The sequence below is a fragment of the Mus musculus genome, chromosome 7, assembly GCF_000001635.26.
Source record: "Mus musculus strain C57BL/6J chromosome 7, GRCm38.p6 C57BL/6J".
NCBI lineage: Eukaryota > Metazoa > Chordata > Mammalia > Rodentia > Muridae > Mus > Mus musculus.
The window spans coordinates 37998017-38023764 of NC_000073.6; the positions used below are offsets into that span (position 1 = coordinate 37998017).

The 25748-nt window shown below is 41.6% G+C and overlaps 1 protein-coding gene across 4 annotated transcripts in view; it reads right to left on the minus strand.

The window, feature by feature from the left end:
- Uri1 (URI1, prefoldin-like chaperone) overlaps positions 1–25548 on the minus strand; it is a 63573-nt gene extending 38025 nt beyond the window's left edge. Inside the window, exon 1 of one of the 4 annotated variants that reach the window (XM_006539676.3) lies at positions 25419–25548. In XM_006539676.3, the coding sequence (XP_006539739.2) occupies positions 25419–25544 (126 nt within the window). In that variant the 5' untranslated portion in view covers positions 25545–25548. Of the gene's footprint in view, positions 1–21093; positions 21553–25418 lie in introns of those variants that run through there. The other 3 variants (XM_006539677.3, XM_006539678.4, NM_011274.5) reach the window with 3 other exon arrangements.
- Positions 25549–25748: the final 200 nt, after the last annotated feature.

The window sequence follows — 25748 nt, forward strand, 5'->3', positions numbered from 1 at the left end:
AAATTAAAAAACAAAAACAAATCCTTGCAAAAACATTTTTTTTAAAGTTTCTTTTTAAAGATCCCATTAAGATGAGACCCAAAAACAGTGAGGGTGTTTCCAGCCCTAGCACGAGTGTTTCCAAGCATGAAGAGAGCCAAAAGCATAGAGAAAAAAAACCCTGCAACCCGTAAGAGCAGAGTGTTCATTAACCTCTACATGATAATCCTTTCGTAGCTGCATATTAACTAGTTACATATTCATAATCATTTACATTATTTAAAGGACCTACGATGAAATTTTCTAGGCTATATCCATTAGTGATGGTGTTAAAGGTTATGGAAGATAGTCTACTTAATGTTTCCAGGAAGCCTTTTTAATTAGTAAATATGTAAATTTGGCACACATGCTTTTCATGTTTAAAAACAAGCCACTGGTAGCATGGCATGTGTTCTTGCCATCACCCTCACAGCTCCTCTGCCTGGTTCTGGTCACACTTCCCCTCTCCCCAACCCTTTTTTTTCCTAAGACAGTCTCCCTAAGCAGATATTCAAAGACAGACCAGCAACAAAACTCCATTTCATAATGTACACACGACACCCTCACTACCAAAGTACTGCTTTACGTGTAGAGTCTTTCTGGGTTCCACATTAGCAACACCAGATGCACTGCACAAACACAAGGAGGACCCTGGAGACCAGAGGAAAGCTTTCAAAGGAGGCAGATGCAGAAGTGCACGGAATAACTGGGTAGTGAGACTCTTACGGCCAAGTTTAAATATCTGTAAGCATCTTTTTAAAATACACAAACACAAACATATTAAATGTTATATTTTGAGATGTTTTTAATTTAACTGCCAAAAGGAAAAAAATCTAAATTGGAGAAAATCCATATTCAAAGCTAAATGTACCTGAGTTTTAAAAACTGACTTTTCTGTGACGGTAACACCAACTTAATTTCTCCTGCCAGGGAACTCATGCTCATTTCTTAAAATATTAAATGAATGATCATAAGATAGGGATCTGATTCTGTAGACAAGTCTCCAAAAACAAGCAAACAACAAAAGGTATTTTCATCTTTTTGTCGACCTCCACAAAAGTAAGGTCCCTATGGAAGAACTGACGCCAGCTGTTTTGTTTTTTAAATATTAAGTGTCCAAACTTATAAATATATCTAAAACGTCACTGTAATAAAAGGTTACTTGGGAGAACAGTACTACTAAAATAGTTAACCTAGGAAACTCTTTAATAACTACACATGTATAAATATGTGCTTATACAGTACCAATAAGGCCACAGTAAAGAAAAGGGAGGCTGACCTGACCCACCAGTTTAAACAAATTATCATTAACAACCCAATCGGTACACAGTCATCTGTACACTTAGGTACATGCCTAAGATTTATAACAAGATTTCGTATGACAGTCCATTCAAACACTCCAATGACATAGGTCTTAACCTCTCTGGAAGGAAAGGAAGCCTGGAAGTGGCCACATGAAATCAGCTTTAGACTACAGCTACCCGACCCCAAGCTCCCCATCCCTTGGACAAGCCTGCCTCCAGCCTGGCAGAGTGTAATGGTGCAAGAAGGGCTGCTGCATCTGCAGTCACTATGCCACTTCTCCACGTCCTCCTCAGCACAGCACTCACACATTCTGTTATAAAGGGTCAAAATTATGTGTTATAAAGTGTAAGGCCATGAAACTGTGCAAAACAAAACAAAATATGGTTCTCCTCAGAAATTACTTTTTAGATGTTACTTATAAAGGAATGAAGGTTTAACATGCAGTGAGTAAGTGAGCTGAGCGCTCCTGTGCTTATTTGTGTTTGTGCTATTTATTTTGATAATGGACCACAAGGGGGCATCAACCCATTCACTCTCCAAGCACAGTAAAGTAGCAGGGCAGAGTTGGACCAACAGGGTGCACCTGCAGTTACCTGCAAGTCTAACCTCAGATCCTTCTCTCAGGAAGTCTTTACTTCACTTCTAACACTGCTTATGCTGCCCACAACCACAGAGCCTTCCTACTCGGGTTAAGTAAGGTATGAGAGCAGTCTGGGAGTAACTCTCCAGGCTGTCTAAATTCATTAGGTCAGCTTCTCTCGCTGGACTGCCAGTTCCAAGACATATCTTGCAAATAAGTTGCTCAGTCACCAGTGCACTGGAGATGCCTCAGCAGTTAAGACTACTGGCTGCTCTCCCAAAAGACCTGGGTTCTAATTCCAGCACCCACAAGGCAGTTCACAACTGTCTGTAATTATAGTTTGTAATGCCATCAAACAGACATAAATACAGGCCAAAAAAATGCATATGAAATAAAAATAAATCAATTCCACTTTAGACATGTACCCAGAGTGAAACTATCACCAACTCTCTAAGTCCAGTTAAAGACCACAGCACTTCTTAAAATACTTCAATGTTAACTTTAGCTCAGATCAAGTAAAAGGGAATAAGGATTAGCCTTAATTTTAGCACAGTTCTCTAACCCGGGACTGGGAGAGATCCCCCTCTCCTCTCCCTCTGATGCCTGCATCACTCCCTGGCTTCCTTACCCTCTTATTAGGGCTCCTTTCCCTCTTATGATTGGTCACTCACAATCCCAAGTGTTTGGCTAACACACACCTTCTATGGTAAACTTTGTGAATCTTACATGTACAATCTGTGGCATTTCTAAGGATGAAGACGTTTTCCTAGGATTCTTTAAATTAGGCGTGTAGGAAAACTCCCACTACCAGGGGTAGAGGTCACATCCACAGAGGCTGTGCGTGCACAACAATCCTTTACAACAAGTGTGGCTCACCTGGTGGTGGTGGCCTCCCAGCACTTGGGAGGCAGAGGCAGGCAGATCTCTTGAGCTTGAGGCCAGCCTCAACTACAGAGTAAGTTCCAGGACAGCCAGAGCTACACAGGAAAATCCTATCTCGAAAACAAAACAAAACAACAACAAAAAAAAGTGTGGCTCTATTCCCACAAGCCAAAAGTTTCAGAAATAGATTTTATTCACACTTAGAGTTTGGTGTGTTTTAGGGCATACAGATCTAACTTGGTAGAACATTTGGTAGAATGGGGCCCGGGATGCAATCACCAGCCCAACAATGAGGACACACACCTGTAATCCCAGCACTGGGAAGAAGAAAATCAGAAATTCAAGGTCATCTTCAGCTATAACTAATCTTTCATACATAAGACCCTGACTCCAAAACAGAAAGGAATTTGATACATTTTAGTACTCAGTATATATACCCTGTCATGGAATACTCCTATAAATAAATGAAGCCTGATTATTGGGTGGCCCATTATGTCAACGGGTGGTCATTTCACAGGTAACTCTGTTCTCAGTACTTGACAGGTTTTATGACTACAGAGGGTTAAGCTATACCTCTGCATCGGAGGGCTGCCTGGACAGCTTGCAGACCTACCGTCTGACTAGAAACATCAGTCATTCCCTGTCCACTTGCATACCTTCCTCTGGGAATACTACTGTTTCCACTAAGAAGAGACCCTCGCAGAACCCCTTTTGAGCAGCTACAGCTCCAAAGTGGAGAAGGCCCACGCCCGCTGCTACCCAACCCAACTGATCCATTTGGATGTAAGGACCAAGGCACTCAGGAGGGGTGAGGAGCTTCACAAGCAGGAGCCATCTGAGACAGACGGACACAAAAACGTGCACACAAGCAAAACTAACTTCCCCTCTCCACCACCCCCCAACAGTCAATTCTTGGAGAAATTCCTTTCAAGCATTTCTGTGGTTTACAATTGACTTAAGTCAGTGTAGTGAAACTTGTCACACAGACTAGGATAACAACATGGCTGTGACACTCATTAGAAACAATTTATTAAGCAGGAATACAAATAGTTAAAACAAAAGGGGGAGGGTCGCTCACTAGTAATACAAAAACAAAACTAAATCTGAAATTTCATTCTGCACTTAAAGATACACTACTGTCAGTCAGACTATAGGAATATTAAGCTCAAAACTCACTGAAAACTGGAAACACCAGATAAGTAGAAAAAAAAATTAAATTAAAGGAATCAAACTTTTTTTTTTGGTTTTGATTTTTCGAGATAGGGTTTTTCTGTATAGCCCAGGCTATCCTGGAACTCACTTTGTAGACCAGGCTGGCCTCAAACTCAGAAATCCACCTGCCTCTGCCTCCAGAGTGCTGGGATTAAAAGCGTGTGTCACCACCGCCCGGCTGGAATCATACTTTTACAGGCAGCCAAGAGTTGTCAAAGTAACAGAAAGGGGAATAGGAATTTAGAGAGAACTAGGAAAAAAAGAGCTGACCTCCAAAGCTGTGGTTTCTCAAGCAATTCTGTGCCTAGACTGAGTGTTATGGCAGGCCCTAAGCAGACAACCATAGCTGAAGAAAGAAGCAGACAGGATAATCTGACAAAGCAGAAAACCAAAATGAGCCCTGAGAGTATATATGACTAGTTTCTATCCAAAGACACCTGTCAAATTCTAAAGCTAACTAAAAAGGCCAAAAAGCTAAACCAAAACTCTGGGAGGAGGTTAGAATAAAACAAAAACTATATAGAGTCCAGAAGCTTCCAAAAACTGTGAACAAGTTGTACTCTCAGACAAAGTCCAGAAAGAACCAGAACTAGCAGAGCTCACTAATGGAGGCACTTCGCCCTCACTCCATTCAGCACCTGCCAGGAGGCTAACCTTGGCTGGCACACACCCTGTCTACCTAAAGGCAAGTGAGGCCTCTCCCAGAAGAAGATACCTTCAGACACATTTACCATCCCTGCGTTTAACCCAAAATGACTACAATGCCACAAAACAGAAGCACATGACTAAATACAAGTAAAAAGAAAAGAAACAAAACAAAAAGGCTATACAATCTGGACACTGGTGTCAATAAACTAGACCACTGAAATTACAATGCACAGGTATAAGACGGTACAAGAAAAGATACGAAAAGACAGAAACTTTTTACTGGAAACCTCTTTTTAAAAAAGAAAGAGAATTTTTTTAAAAAAAATGAAAATGCTTTGGCTGTGGCTCTAGCTCAGTGGCAGAACACCTGCCAAGCAAGTGCAAAGCCCTAAATTCATTAACCAGACAGAAAAAGAAGGAATAGAGGGAGGGAGTCAAAAAGAAGAAAAACCATACAACTGAAGTTTCTAAAATTACCACAGCCAATATTAAACAGACACTAAGCACAACATAAGTCAGTATTTCTGAACATCTGGGCACAGCAATGTGGTTAGAACGCTGGGTGTAGCTGGAGGTGCAAGGCAGAGAGATGGCATATAGCCTTCAAAGAAGCAACAAAGGTTATAGAGCATAAAACGCCACACAGTGGAAGACAACAGAGTAGAATCTTGAAGTCTTGAAACAAGAAACTGACGAATCCATCATTACTATAGCCACAGCAAACACATCCTCCAACATGAAAGAAAAATGGAAAGATTTTCAACAGATGACTGAGAATTCCACTGCAGATTTTCATTCTTCATTAAAAGAAATAGACAGGCTTTCTTCAGCAGCACAGCAGCACACATGCAGAAAGAACTCCAGAGCAGCTGCGACAGCGCAGGTCACAGGGTGGGTGTCAAGATGAGTACCAGCCATGTACAACAACTAAATACAGCATTACAACAAGCAAAATACACACCATCAAAATGTACTGACAATAATCAAGATGTGGTGGGAGCCAAGGAAGCCTTGCACCTTTAATGCCAGCACTCAGAAGGCAGAGGCAGGTGGATCTCTTCAGAGTTCTAGGCCAGTCAGAACTATATAGTGAAACCCAATCTCAATCAGTAAAGCAATCAATCAATGAGGAGGAGAAGGAGGGGGAAAGAAAGAAAAGACAAACGGCTGAGTAAATGAATGCATGCTGAACCTGGGTGGTACAAGCGTAGTGTAAATGCGCAGCACGCTGAGTATTAAGATACACACAGTATAGTACACATGTAGTTCAATAATTTATCATAAAGACGTTAATGGGCAGAAGTAACAATAATGTTATGTTTGGTTAATCCAACAACAGACAAAAAGGAGGGAACTGGCAGAGAAACAGCAATGACAGTGAGATACCACTTCACACATATCAGGCTGGCCATCATTTAAAACACAAAATGGGAAATAACGAGCATTCTTTGTACAGAGGAGCTGGAGCCACTGAGAACTCTGCTGGAAGGGAAGGATGTAGAGTCATGCAGAGGTAGACAGTCATGCAGCAGTCCCTCAAACACTAAACACGTACTTTATGACCTAGCGTTTTAACCTGACTACACCCAAAGCACTCAAAGCAAACAGCATAAATTTTGCACACATGCATGTCTACAGTAGCATTATTCATAGCCTTCAAAATGAAGGCAATGTGTCCACTTACAGATAACTATTGTATAAAACAATTTTAATACACTTGAATGCAATAAAATATTACTTACCCTTAAAAAGGAATAGTTCTAGACCTGGGTGGCAGTGATATGCTGAGGCAGGAGCATGAGTCCCAGGCTATTCTAAGACACAGAACAGGCCTGGAGATTGGGGAACTGCCTCCTCAGATCCTGTTTTAAAACCCAGACATGACTGGAATGTTGGTTCAATGGGTAAAAGCACTTGCCATATAACCATGAGGACCTGGGCGTGAATGCCTAGAATCCACATAAAATCCAAACACACACAAACACACACACACACACACACACACACACACACACACACCTCTGCAATCCTAGGTTCTTACAAGATGGATGGCAGAGACAGGAGAATCCCTAGAAACTCAATGGTCAGCTAGTCTAGTGGATGCAACAGCCCACAATAGATAGACACTATCTCAAACACATAGAAGGCAAGGACAGACATGTGAAGTCTGCACACCACAGCATATGCAAAGCCATATTCATAAAACACATAGTTACATAGAAATGCACACACAAGCATACATGCACACACATAAATCATACACAATAAATTGGGGGAATATGATAAATGTAGCAACATGAATGCTTTGAAAATATTACACTAAGTCAAACAAGACAGTAAAAACAGGGCAACTATATGACTGTTTACATGAGCTAAGTGGATTAGTGAATTCATGACTGTTTTACCTGTTTTACATGTAAAAACTATATGACTATTTACATGAGCTACATGGATTAGTCAAATTCAGAGACAAAAAAAGCAGGGGTATTTGTTGATAGATAAGTAGGATACAAAAAGAGCTATTGTTTAATACCACAGTCTAGTTTTTCAAGATAAAAAAAAGTCTTAAACACAAGTATGTCTTTTTTATAACAAATTTTAAAATACAAAGTAAAATCAAATAGAAGAGTGATAAATTTCTATAGTATTTAGACATAACTGCTCTAAAAGAAGATGTCAACTAAAAATTAATACCACAACTACATGCTATCTATAAAAAACATTTCAAACACAAATACTGAAGTTAAAAATGACGGATCTCAAAATGCATACTAATATCTAGTAAAGGTAACTTGAAGACAAGAACATCTTCAAAGACGATAAAATAAAAATTCAAATGGTAGAAAGGTCAACTGACCAGAACTACAACCCTAAACTGTACACACAATGAATACCCCAGCCTTGCAACCACACTGAATGCTAATGCAGAGCTCCAGACAGCCCAGTGTCCTGGAAAGGGACGGCCTTAAAGGACCTGAACAACACACTCACCCAGTCAGAGCTAGCCAAAGAAATGCTGGACTCAAGAACTAAAGATTAAATTGATTTGCCAAAAAAAGAAGTATTTATTAAATATATTATAAATATATTCAGCCATAAAGCAAGAATCAAATTCCAATTTTCAAATTATATGTCCTTTGATTACAGTAAAATTAAATATGGGTGTCAGAAACAGAAAATACTCAATATTTTTAAGTTAAGAATATATGTCTAAGTAACTCAAAGGTCAATAAACACCTTACAACAGATATTAAGGAACAGTTTTGGGGCTGGAGAGATGGCTCAGTTATTAAGAGGACTAACTGCTCTTCCAGAGGTCCTGAGTTCAATTCCCAGCAACTACATGGTGGCTCACAACCATCTGTAATGGGATCTGATGCCCTCTTCTGGTGTGACTAAAGACAGCTAAAGTGTACTTACGTATAATAAATAAATAAGTTTTAACTGACAACAAAAACAACCTAAAATATATGTAAGGCACCTACAGCAATGGTAAGAAAAACTCAAAATGCAAAATACGTAAGAAAAAAGTAAATGTTAATGATCTTTTAAAACAAGGGGAAAAAAAAAACGTAAAGGGAAAAAACAATTTAAAGCAGAATTGATGAAGAGGAAACCATATTTACAAAAGAGAAAAATCAACAAAACCAGAAGTTGATCCTTGAAACAATTTTATTGCCAGGTAATCTCCTAGGAAAACAAATGAAAGTATAAATAACAGCATTTTTTAAAAACCACTCTCAAATAGTAAATATATTTTATATGTATACACACATATATAATCACTTCCCTAAATGACACAATAATAGATGGAAAGCTTGAATAGTCCTTTAAAAACAAATTTGTCTATGTTTTAAATTTGCAATGTCTCAGAAACTATGGTTGGTCCAGACCATCCATTAACAAACACGTGAAGTACTACAAATAGGGGCTGGAGAGGGTCTCTGCAGGTCAGAATACGTGCTGCTCCTCCAGAAATCTCAGGTCAGTTCCCCAACCCCCACACTGGGTGGCTCACAACTGCCTACAGCTCCAGTTCTAGTCAATCCAACACCTTCTTCTGGCAAGGGCGCCTGCATGTATGTGGTACACATGGCCTCATGCAGGCACACATACACAAAAAAACAAAGGCAGTAGTGCACACCTACCACTCTGGAGGCAGAGACAGGAAATCTGTGAGGTAAGTCTGGTCTACAGAATGAGTTCCAGGACAGTCAGGAATAGGCAGAGAACCCTGTCTCAAAAAAACTAGAGAAGAGAAGAGAGAGGAGAGAGGGGAGAGAGAGGAGAGAGAGGGGGGAGAGGAGGGACGGAGGGAGGGAGGGAGGGAGGGAGGGAGGGAGGGAGGGAGGGAGGGAGCGAGGGAGCGAGGGAGGGAGGGAGCGAGGGAAGGAAGGAAAGAGAAGGAAGGTATCATGAAGCAGCTATGCTTATGGCTCCAGCCTCTGTGTGCAAAAGTCAAAAGGTTTGGGAAAGAATGGTAACAACCACAGAACAGTGAGCATCCCTGAAGTAAACGCATGGTATCATTGTGTTAGACAAAACAGGCCAGATTCAGACAAATTCTACACGGTTTGGTTTGATTTTTCAAATAAAGACTACGGACTGGGGTCAAGGGAAGACACAAAAGCAGAAGGGAGACTATTGGGGAAGAGGAAAGGGATAGAAGCACGCAACAAGAGTAAAATGAGAGTGCATCATATATAGTTGGAAAACAGGACAGTGAAACCTGTTAGTTTACAATTTTGTATAACATTACACATTAATAACATGAAAATTAAAAAGTTTAGTAGCAGAAAATGATTACCTACACAGTGGAGTATTAGATAATTATAAATTAGTCTAAAGTATCTCTAGAAACTAGAAAATTACCAGGTATTTCACTTAATAAGATAAACAAACGAAATAGACTATGCTACCTTTTTGTGTAAGGAAGCAGGGTGGAGATGAAGGGGCATATACACTTCTTAAAGGACAGAATACAATGAGGTAAACCAGAAATAAATTAAAAATAGTTACCTATAATGGCAGACAGGAATAGGGATAGAAATAAATTTCTTACATAGTTGTGATTTTGAGCCATGTAAATGTTTTATGTATTCGAAAAAATAAAGTGAGATTAAGAAGCAAATATTAATAAATTCAACATAATTCAAATGTTCACCTCAAAAGAGTTAATTAGGGAAGAGCTAAAGAAACTACAGAGAAAATCCTGCATTTTAGGCTTTCAAGGTGTCTCAATGGATAAAGGTGTGCTTGATAACCAAACGTGGCCACCCAAGGTCAATCCCCAGAATCCACAGAGAGAAAAGACACCAAGAAGAAATACTCTGGCCTCCATGCACATACCATGCACATACCATGCACATACCATGACCTCCATGCACATACCATGCACATACCATGCACATACCATGGCACACATGCGTATAATAATAAATAAAAACTTTTTAAAAAAATTTAAAACTTTTGTGCATGAAAGGACATTATCAGAAAGATAAGCTAAAAAAATCAAGAAAAGCACTGCAAATTATATATAGGAGTTTAATATCCAGATATATAGAATTCTTGTAACTCAATAACAAAATGACAGACCAATTAAAACATGGGTAAAGGATCTGAATAGAAATTTTCCCAAGAGGATACACAAATGGCCAACAGGCATGAGAAGAGTTAGGCAACATCCTTAGACATTAGAGAAACAGCAATCATAAGCGCACTTAAGATTCCTCTTCACACTTATGAAGACAGCTATAACTGAAAAGACAGGGCATGCAGAGACCAGAATTTTCATATACTGCTGGTGGGAATACGATTGTGCAGCTCCTATGGCTAACAGTATAGTAGCTCCTGTTGCTATAGGATTCAACCACTCTATTCCCAGGCCATATGCCAAGGAACTGAAAACAGAGACTCAGATGCTTACGTAGTTCAGAATAGCATTATTCATAACAACCAAAAGGCAGAAAGAGCCTTCAGACGAAAGGCAAACCAAACAGCCCACAGATGTACAATGGAACATTACTCAATATAATAGGATAAGTTCTACTGGAAACAAACCTAGCGAAGGTGACAAATAAAATACGTCAAAGCCTTTTTAGTACAAAATGCCATGATCCCAATTCATGACAGACCCAGCATACATGAATCCTAAAAGCGGTTGCTAGAGATTGCTAGAGAAGCAAGGTGGCATGAAGCAGCTATGCTTATGGCTTCAGACTCTGTATGCAGCACTCAAAAGGTTTGGCAAACAACAATAACAACCACAGAATACTGAGTATTACTGAAGTATAAATGATTTAGATGGCAAAATTACCCATAAGAAATAAGAATGTCTGAATAAAGATCTCTAAATTCTAACAAAAAAAAAAAAAAACCCACAGGAAACTGCAGGGAATTACTAAGGGTTTATCTTGTATCACCAAGTACTAGAAATGACCACTCCAATGCAGGATGCAGGAAGAACTATAGATCTAGAGATAGTGGATGTTGGAATCAAGTCACCTGTCCTGACTGAGGAAGGGGAAAATAACTGAGTAAACAGCACCAGCCTGAGGAGAGAAAGGAAGGCCCACACAGTCACTCAGAGAAGACTTCATCCCACAGTAACGCAGGCTCACACACCTGACTATCCTTTCTTCTAAAATGTGCAGTAGTCTTAAATAGCTTCTGCACAAAAGTCTTGTATACTAAAACTCAGAGTGCAGCTGAGAAGGTGGCTCAGTTGGTAAAATACTTGAACACCTAAGTTTGAGGCTCAACCCCACATTTAAAAAGGCACACACCTGTACATGCACATATACACAAAAACTAAAAAATTTACTTAGCAGGCCTGTAATCCCAGAACAGGGAAAACTAAGATAAAGTATTGCCGTTAGTCCACGGGTAGCCTGGGCACATAATAAGACAAGCCAAAGGCATCTCAAAGAGACAAAACTTTCCTACACCTACTTAAAGTAAAAATGTGTGTGTGTGTGTGTGTGTGTGTGTGTGTGTGTGTGTGTGTTTAAGTATGTAAATGGGATGTATGATACCACTCAGTTCTTAGAAAAATGCAATCACAAAATTTGCACAAAAATGGATGGACTTAGAATGCATGATATTGAAATTACTCAATCTCAGAAGGAAAAAAAAATACATTCTCCCTCAAATGTGGAATCTAGCCAATCTATGTGTATATGTAAACAAAATCTTGTAGTTACAGGATAACAAACAGAAGAGAAAACAAAAAAGGCTAAAACACAGGGGAGCAGAAAGGACTTGGTGCATAAGCAACGTGCGTCAGGAAAGAGGATATGAAGAGGCTGCCTTTCTAGTTCCAACTGCCACGGGGTTTTCCTCCCAGTCCTGGATATGCACACACACAAAATACTTGATAATTAAAGTATAAGAGCCAATACTGAACGACAGAAATGACTCAAAGGTTAGGTGTGCTGGCTGGTCTTCCAGAGGACCCAGGTTTGATTCCCAGAAACTACATGGCAGCTCACAACCATCTGTAACTCCAGTTCCAAGATACCCAATGCTATCTTCTGGCACAAACCATACATGTGGTGCACCAACATGCACTCAGGCAAAATACTCCTACATAAAAAATATTAAATTTTTTTAAAATTTTAAATCCATTGTGAAATCCCACAGACTCTGTACCAAATAGCTACTCTTAACTATATAGAAGTTCATTTGTAAAATCTTTGTTTTCTGTATTTGTGTACACCTGAATGCAGTTGTTTTTAGTCTGGAACCAAATTCCTATGTCCTAAAAGGACAATACACACTCTTTTTTTTTTTTTTTTTTTTTGGTTTTTCAAGACAGGGTTTCTCTGTGTAGCCCTGGCTGTCCTAGAACTCACTCTGTAGACCAGGCTGGCCTCGAACTCAGAAATCCGCCTGCCTCTGCCTCCCAAGTGCTGGGATTAAAGGCGTGTGCCACCACACCTGGCAACAACACACACTCTTAATAGCTGAACACAGTCCAGACCTCATTTTCAAACACAGATGAAACCAAATACAACCACCAAACAGATTCTAGGCACCTCCTTCACTCTGTACCTCCTACATTCTAGGCCATAAATCAATTTTGTTCTAATCTAGAGAAGATATAGATACAACGAGAATGGAAGTTCCCCACCTTGAAATACTGCATCTAACAACTCTGAATCCGGGGCCTAGGTTATCTTTTATCACGGCTCACGACTAACATAACACAACGCACCAAGAACAACTGTTTCCAAGGAAAACAGAACTGCAAGCAGTAAGGACTGAGCTCCTCCCGCCTACAAAATGTATCTCACACTGCATAGCACATATTTTTACAACTCTGGCTTCCTTGAAAATAGAAGAGCTGGAGAGCTGGTTCAATGGGTAAAAAAGCTCTTCCTGGTTTTGCACAAGACCCTGGTTCAGTTCCCAGCACCCTCTATTACTTCAGTCCCAGGGGATCTGATGGCCTTCTTCATCTCATTGGGATTATGCGCACATGTATGCAGGCAAGACACTCATATGCATAAAATAAGATAAAATCTATTTAATGGGAGAGGAAAATTGCTGGTTAGTACAGCCTCCTCCACACTGGGAAGGCTTAAGAGTTCTAGGCCAATCTGGGCTACAGTGGAAGACCCTGTCTCAAAACAAAGAAAAAAAAAACTTCAACATCGGAATTATCAAATAGGCTCCTTTCAATAAGTTACCTGTAATTTTTCAACTCAGAACAAAGCATTTTCTAAACTTCAATATTCAATCATTAAAGCTCTCAGAAAGCTGTTATAAGGAAATTTCTTTTATCTGGTAAGAAGCAAATATAAACCAGGCACATTGGTACATGTCTCTAATTCACCTACTTGGCGAAGACGGGAGGACTGCAAGTTTGAAACCATCCTGGGTTAGCTAACAAAATCTTGCCTCAAAATAGAAAACTAAAAAGCACTGTGGGACGTAACTCAATGTGATAAAGCTCACACAAAACACTTGGTTAGATCTCCAGCACTACTGAAAGACAAAGAGCGGGCATATCCACAATAAACATCACCTCAGCCTTTAATGTTATTCTAGATAGTTATTCCTGAGGAACACTACATAAATTACATTTGCTCTTACATAAAGAGCCTAATAGTGCCAAAGGCAGGAAAACAAGCAAAAGCAAAATGACTTTGCAAAACAAGGCAATCTTGAGTAACTCCACTAAATATCCACTACTAGGTATCAAGAGAACTCCTTGGGCCAACGAGCGAGATGGCTCAGCAGATTAAAGGCATTTGCCAAGCAAGCCTGACCACCTGAGCTCTATTCTGAAAATGACTGTACAGGTAGACAGAACCAACTCCACAATAGTGTTGACCTCACATACACATCAAAACATGCATGTGACAACACACACTGAGCAATAAATAATTTGGGGGAAGACAACTTAGAAAGCCATAATGATTACAACAGAATAATTTTGGCTGCAAGAATAACAAAGCCATCAGAACAAATTTGAGAAACAAATACACCCATCACCTGTCATAACCAAGATGACAAGAAGTGGGGAAAAAAAAATCATCCTAGTGAACTAAACCCCTAAATCCAAAGTAAAACTGCCTCAATTCCTAAGAGTACTCAAATCAATAATGAACAGACTGCTGGTCTCAACGCAAGGTAGCATATTAAGAGGGTATGCCCAGAACATGAGTAGAAATGATGTCTTAAAAACAGGACTGGAGCGCAGTTGTAAAGCTCTTGCCTACATGGGGACAATCCTGAGTTCCATTCCCAATCAAACAAACACAAACTAACAACAAAAGAAATAAAATCAAGAATTCAAGGTCTAGTTGGCAAGATGGCTCAGCAGTTAAGAGCACTGACTGCTCTTCCTAAGGTCCTGAGTTCAAATCCCAGCAACCACATGTTGGCTCACAACCATCCAAAATGAGATCTGGAGCCGGGCGTGGTGGCGCACGCCTTTAATCCTAGCACTTGGGAGGCAGAGGCAGGCGGATTTCTGAGTTCGAGGCCAGCCTGGTCTACAAAGTGAGTTCCAGGACAGCCAGGCTATACAGAGAAACCCTGTCTCGAAAGAAAAAAAAAAAAAAAAAAAAAAACAAAAAAAAAAACAAAATGAGATCTGACGCCCTCTTCTGCTGTGTCTAAGACAGCTACAGTGTACTTATTTATAATAATAAATAAATCTTTGGGCCGGAGGGAGCGGGGCTGACCAGAGCGAGCAGAGGTCCTAAAGTCAATTCCCAACAACCACATGAAGGCTCACAACCATCTATACAGCTACAGTTTACTCATATACATAAAATAAATAAATAAATCTTTAAGGGCTGGAGGGATGGATCAGCAGTTAAGAGCACTGGCTGCTCTCCCAGAGGACCCGGGTTCAACTCCCAGCACCCACATAGCAGCTTGCAACTGTAACTTCTGTTCCAGGAGATTTGACACCCTAACACAGGCAGACAGACAGACATGCAGGCAAAGTAGTAATAAGCATAAAATTTTTTAGATTTTTTAAAAAGTTAAATAAATCTTAAAAAAAAAAGAACTCAAGGCCATCAAAGGACATTACAGAACGTTAACTCAAGCCTCAGACCAGCAAGAAATTTAAGAGTCCATAACTGAAAATGCACTCATATCAAAAATATATGAACAGCTACTACGAATCAACTAGAATATGAAAACTATCCCCCATAGAAAGTAGAAAAGCAACCAGTAGGTTTGAAAAACCTTTGAAAAAGCTAAAAGTCAAAACTGCTCAAATACACTTGAAAAGATAATCAACGTCAGTCATCACTAAACTGACTAGCAATTATGAAAGAGATGGATACCACCAAAGGTGTTAGAGTAATTAAAAATGCAAAGATGCTGGACCGTGTACCACAGCTGGCAGGCATGTAAACTGGTATAACCACTTCTGCAAACAGCAATGTAAGCAGAACCAAAGACAGAAATACCCCATGAGATGGACCAGGCAAAAACTACAAACAGCTCCAATTATTCACCTGGGAAACTCAAGAAGACTCCAACATCAACTATATAAATATCCAGCACAATGCTTGGCCTAAACAGAATAGACTCCCTGTTATGTGAGCCTGGACCTCCCTTCTTCACACATGCAGGACAAAAGGATATTTAGAACTTAAGTCTCAAATGTGTTCCAATGGGTTCTCCTCTTGCAAAAATAAAACTCAAAACCCTTTAGTAAAGAGACCTGCCAGTGCTCTCAGCCTGACTCACTCCTATCTGCATAAAACTCTACTCAAAAATGTCTTCCACACAGGCTCACCTCCACTTAACTGAGGTTTCTGCTTTAATGAAACTGCACTACACTCTGACAGGTTGCTTATATAAGGAGCATCCCCCACCAGTCCTTGCCTCCTGTTCCTTTCTGCTTATCCTTATCAATCACTTATCATCAGACAGGTAAACGTGCCTTTTGCATGTCTGCACTCCAGTGGCCTCTTCATTTGAAACTCTGGTTCAGCACAACACACTGGCTGGCACACTCAGCAAGTGTTAAGTGACTGCATCCTATGGCGTGGGTTCCAACTACTGCACTAGCTGGCTGACAGAGCTCCTTAAACCAACAGGAATTTACCAAGACAAAAATGAAAATCTTCCATTAAGCTAAAGTAGATGTTCTGCTTTAAAAAAAGATTAAAATATTTATTTCTGCCGCATTTAATTCTCCAAGACTCTGGTATAAGGAGAGCATTAACTAGTTCAAATTCCAAGAGATAATTACTTCAGGCCCTCAGTGGTAAAGAAATTATCCTGCTGATCTTCCCCATCGTCCTGCTGTCCTGGAAATGAACCTAAGGAAGCACACTGCACCCTAGTTCTTTCAGATAATAAATTTCACTATAGCTCCACTAGCAAAACATAAGAGTATCTAGAGATATGAATCAGATAGCCCAGCAATATGGCCTCAGCCAAGAAGCCAACATTTCAACATAATGCCAATCGTGACAGAAGTCAATTTAACAAGACTTTCATGCAAGAAACCTGCACAGAGTAGACTGAAATACCTCACCAGAATTTTGTCACTGATGTCTGCGGGGTAGGAGGCAGCATAGAGGAGCCCAAATTACTTCATCACAGTCTTGTCACTAGTGATAGGGAGGAGGGGAACCCAGTCCTCATAAACTCCATGAAGTGGACATCTTTCTACCAAAATGTTATATAAGTACTTCACAACACTGATCTACACAGTTTGGTAGCAGACCTGGGATTCCAGTACTGAGGAAGCTGAGGCAAAAGGCTGTACTAGCAAAGCTAGCCTGGGCTATATACTAAGACCCTGCCTCAAAAAACAAAATTAAATATAAAAAGCTAGTCTGAGTTTCTCTCTTTTTTATCTTTTGTCGGAAAAATTAAGCAAAATCCTTAAGGAGGGAAGGAAAAAATAAAAAGAAACTACCTGGGCAATGTTTTCGATAAATTTAATGAGCACTAGAGTAACTAAGAAATAAATCTAAGTAACTGGTATTCAAAACCTACCTAATAGTTAATTTTCTTGCTTAGAAACAGGTTAGCAAGTAAAGATATTATGACAAACTTGTTAGCACAAAAATTAAGTTTCAACACCTTTATTGAAAAACTGAAATTTTCTAATTTTATAAACTTTTAGGTAAAATACTACCATCATCCTTCTATGGTAGTTTTTTATATAAAGTAAGTATTTATATAAGTGCCTAAGCAAAACAGGACCCGCATCACACCCTACCTACTGTTCCACAGTTTGCATGCCTGTCTAAGTTACGCATGATTATTTAACCAACTCTCCAATGTAGGACGTTCAGGTTTTTCCCATTCTAACCAAACCACAGGAACTCTTCTTACATGTCTTGCCAGATCAAAAAAGGATGAAGGGGAAGGATAAATACACCATAATAAAATCCATCATGACTTTGAATGCCAACTTAACAGTTAAAGACTCCCTGGCTGCACATGCCCCTAGAGATGGAGACAGGGGGAGCAAAGCCGTCTCACTGACTCCGACAGGGAGGCTGGGGCAGCACAACCAGGAAGGAGCTCACACCATTCTAGGTCAAGGCCAGCATGGCTCGTGAGACATTGGTTTTTGAAAAAAAAAAAAGAAAGGAGGGAGGGAGGGAGGGACGGACAGATGGAGAGGAGGAAGGAAAAAAGAAAAAGAGGGAAAGAAATGGAAAAAGAAATGAACACAAAGCCAGGCAGTGGTGGCGCACGCCTTTAACCCCAGCACTTGAGAGGCAGAGACAGGCAGATGTCTGAGCCAGCCTGATCTACAAAGTGAGTTCCAGGACAGCCAGGGCTATACAGAGAAACCCTGTCTCAAAAAAGAAAAAAAAAGAAAGAAAGAAAGAAAAAAAAGAAAAGAAAAGAATAGAAAAAGAAAAAAGAAAAAAAGAAATAAACAAAAATTTTAACAAAAAAAAAGGGGGGGGGTAAGACTGTTTCACCACTGATTGTGTAGATGAAAATGAGAAAGTGCTAATGAACTTGACCCTGACCCTACCCATTCTCCTCAGATGCTGTCACTCACTGCGGATGGTATACATATTGTTTACCCTTTTCTTCAAGCTGCCATAATTTCCTTCTCAGAGTCAGTGTTCCAGTATCAAGCAGAACCAAATAAGGAGAGACCAGGATAAAACCTGGACCACTTAGTGGGAGTTCAAGGAAACAAGGGCAACAACAACTAAGCATTATCTACAGTCCTTCTCAAGCCAGGTTCTAAGCCTCTATGTGAGGAACTCAGGTCCCTTTCTGCAGCTAAAGCCAGCAAAGTAGGTACCGCCATCAAACCAAAAAGTCATTCTGTTGACAGTTTAATTCCCTCTCATGAACAGGGAAAGGCTATGGCTGACAAAGGGTAGTAAGTATCCACTCACACAAAGCTACTATGACACTTTTAATGCTTCTACTTTCATACCACAGACTGCAGGACTGTTAAAATGAGTGGGCTTTAAAACCTAAGTAAAGTCCCTCACAAAATTACTAACTCACTATTTACAAAGCAAAGCTCTCCTGTGCAAAACTCTAAATAAAGCACAGGCATCTAACCAGGGTGTCTTGTTAAGCCCTTGTGACTCTCCTGTCTACCAATGCAGATTTTTCTATTATGTAAATAGTCTGTTAAGTAAATACTGAAGGGCTTTCTTATAAACTGGGAGGCATTTTACCTAACCCAAACAGAAATGCACATTTAATTTGTATGCCAACTTAACATTAACACAAGATGTGACTGACAAAGGTATTGAAGTCCACATCCACTGAAAACACTCAGTCTCCTATTGAGTTTAGCACCCAAGACAGGTACTCGCTCAAATATAATACTAACCACAATAAGCTGTTCAGAACACCCCAAAGTACCCTTCGTATTTCATTCACCCTAACATCAGAATAAAACCCAGGCTCTCCCTTTTAAAAATGACACAGGGAAGCAAAGATGCTGATCAGCATTACTCACAAGCAAAAGTGTTTTCCATATGGGCTAGAGGCAGTGGTACCAGCTACCCTGGGACACTTCACAATTTGGTCAAAATTAACAAGGAGGCAATATGTAGGGCTTTGTTTTGGTTTGTCTTTCTTTCTTTCTTTCTTTCTTTCTTTCTTTCTTTCTTTCTTTCTTTCTTTCTTATTTTCCTCTATTTTCCTTTTTAAAAATCTGTTTCTCCTTTTAAAAAAAAATTAAGATGAAGTCAAGTCTGATGCCACAGGTAATCCCACCTACTTAGAAGGCTGAGTTTAGAGGCTTACAGCTTTAAGTCCAGGCTGGGCTACAATGGGAGTTCAAGGCCAGCTTGGGCAACTTAAAAAGAACATGTTTCAAAAATTAAAAAGTTGACTGATAATATAGCTCTCCTAGAACCATAATAAATAAAAATATAAATCAATAAAAGCAAATACGTCTTGTGATTTAAATTAAACTAGGTTAACTTTTAAACTCTCATCTTTAAGAACAAGTTTAAAATCCAACAGTTGTATTATGTATTAGGGAAAAACGGGGAAAAATATATATATATATAAAGCAGCAGCAGCAGGAGCTAACCAAAGTATGAAAGACTCCTACAATCTGTTAACAGGTGGTTTCTAAGCCAAAAGGGATTTCTTGGGACCTAGGAAAAACTTTCATATAGTTAACCTCAGCAATTTTTCTAACCACATTTCATGAAAAGTTTTACATAGGTATATGAATAAAAAGGAGTTTGGGTTTCATAGCAAAAATTCAAGCTTACATGAAATAGGAGCTCCCAAGATCCACCCTTAACTGAGGAGCTACTGGAAGTTGACAACAGCTAAGGGACAAAGACTGACACATGGGATTTGTGGTGCCCGTGCTCCTTGGATGGTTCTATCTAACACATATGGGCAAGCACTAGCTGGACTGAGATATTTAAAAAAAAAAAAAAAAAAAAAAAGGACATGAAGTTGGAAGGGGGATGTGTGGGAGGGAAAGGGAGTTAAGTTGAAGGGACGAAATAGATTTAACTGACTGCATGTACAATTCTCCAGGAGTAAATTCCAAATAAATAACATAAAGTTTACACGCAAAAATATTTAAATATAGAAAAATAGAGCTTCTCAAATGTTTATGCAACTTCCTAAACCTTTATTAATACCTCACTCTGGCAACAGGACATGTGACGTTTAAGCAAATTAAATGTCGCTTTTCAAAGAATTTCAAGGCACGTCAGGAGAATCAACTTGAAAACCTACAGAATCCACAGGACAATTTCACATTTAACAATCGAGCTGTAGTTCTTAACTACATAACATTTCCTTATAAAAAAAAATATATAATAATTCCCATTCGGAGATTCTAAGCATTCTCCTCTCCTCTGGTAGATCAAAAAAAAAAAAAAAAAGTGGGGAAAGCCTTGTTTAATAAAGGCTTGAAGTTAAAATTTAACAAAGGCCTTCTCTCTTGTCGACTACTAAACCTAAGAGCTGGATTGCACAGGAAGTGCATCATCACCAACGTAGTCAAACTTGGACGCTCAATCAAATAAGGATATCTCGTGTGTGTGTGTGTGTGTGTGTGTGTGTGTGTGTGTGTGTGTGTGCGCACGCGCGCATTGTACCAACGTTTAGATAATAAATAGCTAAGGGGTAAAAAGAGTGACCACTTCTGTTCACAGTGTAATCCCCGAACCAAAAAGGAAAAAAAAAAAAACACGTATTTTTATTTAGTCCCAACAATTGCTCTCTCAGTTCAGGGTCAACCGATTATCCTATCCCCTGCATCCTCTGTATTCCCCACATCCCCGCATCCCTTCCGGGGAAGGTCAAAGGGCCACCGACAAAAGACAACAAATGCACGTGACAAAAGTTTCTCCCGTGGTCCCCGCGGCCCGAGGCTGCGCAGCTCGCGCGTGGGGATCTCGGTTTCACGCAGAGGGCTGGCCGCATTAGAGGTTGCTCAGAGTGTCGCGGCCACATGCGGAAGCCGGCCAGGGCCGGAACCAAGCGCGGCCTGTTACCTTTTCCTGCTCCTCGCGAAGCCGCGCCACCTCTGGTGCGCGCAGCGGAGCGGCGGCTGAGGCCTCTGCAAGGGGCTGGGGCTCGGGCTCGGGTTCGGACGGGGGCTCCATGCCCGGCGCCGCAGCCTCAGCGAGGCGAACAAGTCCTAAACAAGTGTTTATGGAGACGGCGTGGCCGGCGGATGCCCAGCGCCCGCGCGCTCGCCCTCATGCACTGCACGCCTCTCTCTGAAGAGGCCGCGCTCACTTTCGCCGCTGCCCCGGGGGCCGCCGCTCGCGTCCGGGCTACCCGCGGCCGCATCTCACACGCGCATACCGCCGCCGCCGCCGCCGCCGCCGCCTCGGAGCAGCAGGCCCTACACCAGGCGCGCCACGCTCTTCTCCCGCAACCGGGCCCAGCTTAGCGTCCCGCGACTGCCGCGCCTCCGCGCACGCCCCGCCCCTCGCCCCGCCCGCGCAGCACGCCGGGAAGCTCTCAAGCTCCGCCCTAGGGGGCGGGGCTATGGCGGGGACAGGGCCTCCGGGTGGGGTGGAGGCTGAGCCGCTCAGGACCCCTGCACAGGATGAGAGGCGGCGGGATAGTGGGTCCCAATTCGCTTGGCGCTGCCTGTGGTGGTAGGAACTTAATATGAGCACTGAGACTGTTTCATAAGCTCATTTAATTTTATCAAATTCAGCTGTTTCCCATGCCTTTTAATGAACTAATGTGGTTTAATGAGCTAAAATGCACAATATACAACTATATTTTTGCGTATGTATTAATTACTGTACACATTACAATTTTCCTTACATATATTAAGCTGCAGTATTAATATTACTATGTTACTACGTATGCACTGTGTAGCACATTTTTCAACAACAGCTGCTGCCCTATCCCATGTATTTTATAATTCTGGTGTTTTGTTTAACAGTGGGGACCAAATGCATGGCTTTGGACTTGCTAGACAAGCACTCTACCAACTGAGCTAAATCCCCATCCCTGTTCCACTCAGTATTTTAAAAATTGGAAGCTGGAGCAGGGAGCACACCTTTAATCCCCAACAGTTTGAAGGCAGAGGCAGGAGGGTATCTGTGAGTTTGAAGCCAGCCTGGTCCACATAGCAAGTTCCAGGCCAGCCTGAGCTGAATAAATCTCTTGGACTCACTTCCTCCCCCTAGCCCTTTGTGCAGCCTCTGTTTGTGGCAGTCCTCTAGTCTACCTTGTGGCCTTGTCCTAACTCTATCCCAAGCCCGGACAATAGGCATAGATCCTATTACCTCAGTATTGTGTGTATAGGAACAGGCTGGCAGGCACCTGCAGAATTCTGGCCCTCTGTGGGTCTGTTTGCCCCTATCTTCCACTTCTGTTCCAGCTCCCAAGTCCACATCCATCCTTTGATCACTTGCATCAAGAAAGAAAAAGCAGGGACGATTGGGGAAGATGGTAAATATGAATTTCTCTCCCTGCAGATGCAGCAACCTCTGAAACACAGTCAAACTCTGAGCACTCATCTTGCCTCCCGCCAATAGCAGCATCCCTGACTCCTAGGGCACCGCAGAAGCTACTTCTCTAGTGCTGGGCTTTGAATATGAACTGACCCCATGTGTTTCAATACTTGGTCCCTAACAGGTAGTACTAATTTGGAAGGATACTTAAAAATTAGGATGTACCAGGCAGTGGTGGCTCACACCTTTAATCCCAGAATCTGGAAGGCAGAGGCAGGCAGATCTCTGAGTTTGAGGCCAGCCTGGTCTACAGAGTGAGTTCCAGGACATCCAAGGCTACACAAAAAAACCCTGTCTTGAAAAGTGAGGGGGTGGGGAATTTAGTATGTCGTTTAGAATGTAGAACCTAAGTGGAGGAAGTCGGTCAGTGGGGTAAGTCTTTGGTATAGCATCCCTGGATACTACCTGTCACTCTCTGCCTCTTGTTCAGCTGTGAAGTAAACTGAGGCAGGCCATGCCTCCCTGCCATAATACACTGAATCCTCTGGAATGGCATTCCCTACAGAAAGTGATCTAGGATAGATTTGTTTATGTTTGAGTGCATTTTTAGACATGTATCAAGCAAAAGCAAAAGAACATGTAGCAAGAAGCAGATAGAGAACAAAATAAATCAGGCCCTTACGACGTCTAGCAGAACTATCTAGGGTAACCAGAGCGGGAAAGCAAGCAAGAATAAAATCAGCAGCAAACAGCAGACAGATAACATCAACTTGAGCACTTACAACATGCCCCAGAAAGACTGGGCTGAGTCTGTCCAAAAGGCTGGAGCTCTGTTTGGGATGTTTCCAGCTAGAGCAGAGAGTTCACCCCACCAATGAGCTTCCTATTTCTCCTCCCCACCTCGGGCAGTCACAGGATAGACGATAGTAACTTCCATTAGAAACGGTTCGCCTTCTATCTGTCCTCAAGGGTGCTATTATAGCTGTTTGTTCTTTCTCCCTGTCACAGAAGCACAGAGGCCAGCCTGCCCCAAGAAAGTGTCTCCAAGGACATGAGTGATAAACTTGGGTGAATCTGAGGTAGGGAGAGTCTGTCCTGCTCTCAGCAAGCAGCACATGCAGTTTACCAACAGCACTTACAGGACAAATGGTGAGCCAACTACAGGACAATGGTAACGTCTCCTCCCTTACATTGTTTCTGTCAGTCACAGCAACCCAAAAGTAAAATATATATCTGGTGTGGCTTGCCACTCCACCCCTGAAATGTCCAAGGACAGCTCCTTACCCTCCACTCCTCTTTGATGGGATTAGCCCCAGATCACCACAGACCCTGTGCTACAGAAGGCTGGCCCCCAATCCCAGCTCCAGTCTACGGATATGAATTTGTATCTAAAGTGGTTGCTATAAAGAGGGCACATCACGCTATACAAATACAGGCTTTTGGAGGCTTCAAAGAAAGTTCTCCTTCGTTCTATCAATACCTCCTTAAAGAATCCAACCCTTGAGAGAGCAAGTAGGCATGTATGTTTTAGGCAGCTCTTCTTGTCAGGGGAAGGCATGACAGAGTTCATGGCAGCAGAAGCATGGGATAGGATCTTCACATCTCTACAGATCAAGAAGCAGAGAAACGGATGCTACCTTCCAGCTGGCTTCTGACTTTCTCCCTTTTCATCCAGTCTAGAACCCCAATCCATAGGACTCTTAGTACAGATCTCTCAGTTAAACCTCTCTGGAAACTTTCTCAAACATTCACTCAAAATTGAGAGTCCCTTGAGGCTAAAAGAGATGTTGCCAAAGCTAAGAGCACTTGCTGTTCTTTCAGGTGACGATTTTGGATCCTCCAGCTCTAGTGACTCAACACCGTCTTCACATGCGCAAAACCCCCACCCAGAATACACATAATTAAAAAAGAAAAGCAGGGCTGGAGAGATGATTCAGTGGTTAAGAGTGAGCCATGATCTTTCAGGGGGCCCAAATTCAGTTCCCAGCACCCCCAGACGTCATAAAAAAGAAAATGAGGATTCCAAGTGTAGTCGAGTTGACACAGCCCATTGATCTCCATTCCTAGGTGGTTGAAGGACCAGTTTACTCTCCCTTCTTAAGCCTAGGCATCTCATTCTCTTGCCCTTGGACACTGGAGATCCTGATTCACACTGAAATAGGCCACTGGCTGGCCATCCTGGTTCTCAGGCCTAAGGTAGCCCATCTTAAGACTTTTCAGCTGCAGGGCGGTGGTGGCACACACCTTTAATCCCAGCACTTGGGAGTCAGAGGCAGGCAGATTTCTGAGTTCGAGGTCAGCCTGGTCTACAAAGTGAGTTCCAGGACAGCCAGGGTTATACAGAGAAAATCCCATCTCAGAAAAAAACAAAACAAAACAAAAGACTTTTCAGCCTTCCTAAGTTTATAAGTTACTTTGCAGTTTTAGAAAGAAAGGGTTGGTCTGGGCTCCTGGTTGCAGGGGTTTCTCAGTCCATCATGAATACACAGAGACAGCTCATGCTGATAGGGACATGTCGCTACTCCATGCTGGTGGAAAAGAATCCTGAAGCTTTGCTCAGAGTTAAGGGTAGATATAACCGTCAAAGACCAAGTCCTGGTGAACTGCTTCTACCAGCCAGGCTCCACCTCCTAAAAGCTCCAGGGCCTTCGAAATACAACTACCAACTAGAGACCAAGCCAAGAAATCATGAGCCTATGGGAGACATTCCTAATTCAAACCATAACCTTAACTTCCTGAGCCACCTCCCACCGTGTGCCCCTGCTTCTGCATGCATTTCCATACGCAGGACCCCCATCTGTCCCATGTTTTCCCCTGGAGAATCCTATGTGGTAGCTGAACTGAAAACTCTCACACCTCATCTGTAGGAGAAGCACTAGCAATGTCAAATGTCAGCTTACCAAGACATACACTGGAGCCCTCTGAGGATCGTGACTTTCCGGAAAGAAAATTACATGAGCTTGGCAGAAGAGTTCCGATGAGCTAGCAAAGAGCAGCAGGGTCGTTGAAAAGAATGTGGAGAGCATTGCCATCTGTGACACACAAGAGAAGCCTAGAGTCCCAGAGACATGAGAATTCCAAGCTTTACCACTAGCAGGGCCATGTGACCTGGCATTTACCCACTGTCCCTAGGACCATAGGCATCTCTAAATCTCATCCTGTCTTCTTTGCCCCAGCTCTATAAAGTAGGAGGGGAGAGATAGTGTAGTTTGTGGATGAGAGCTGTAGAT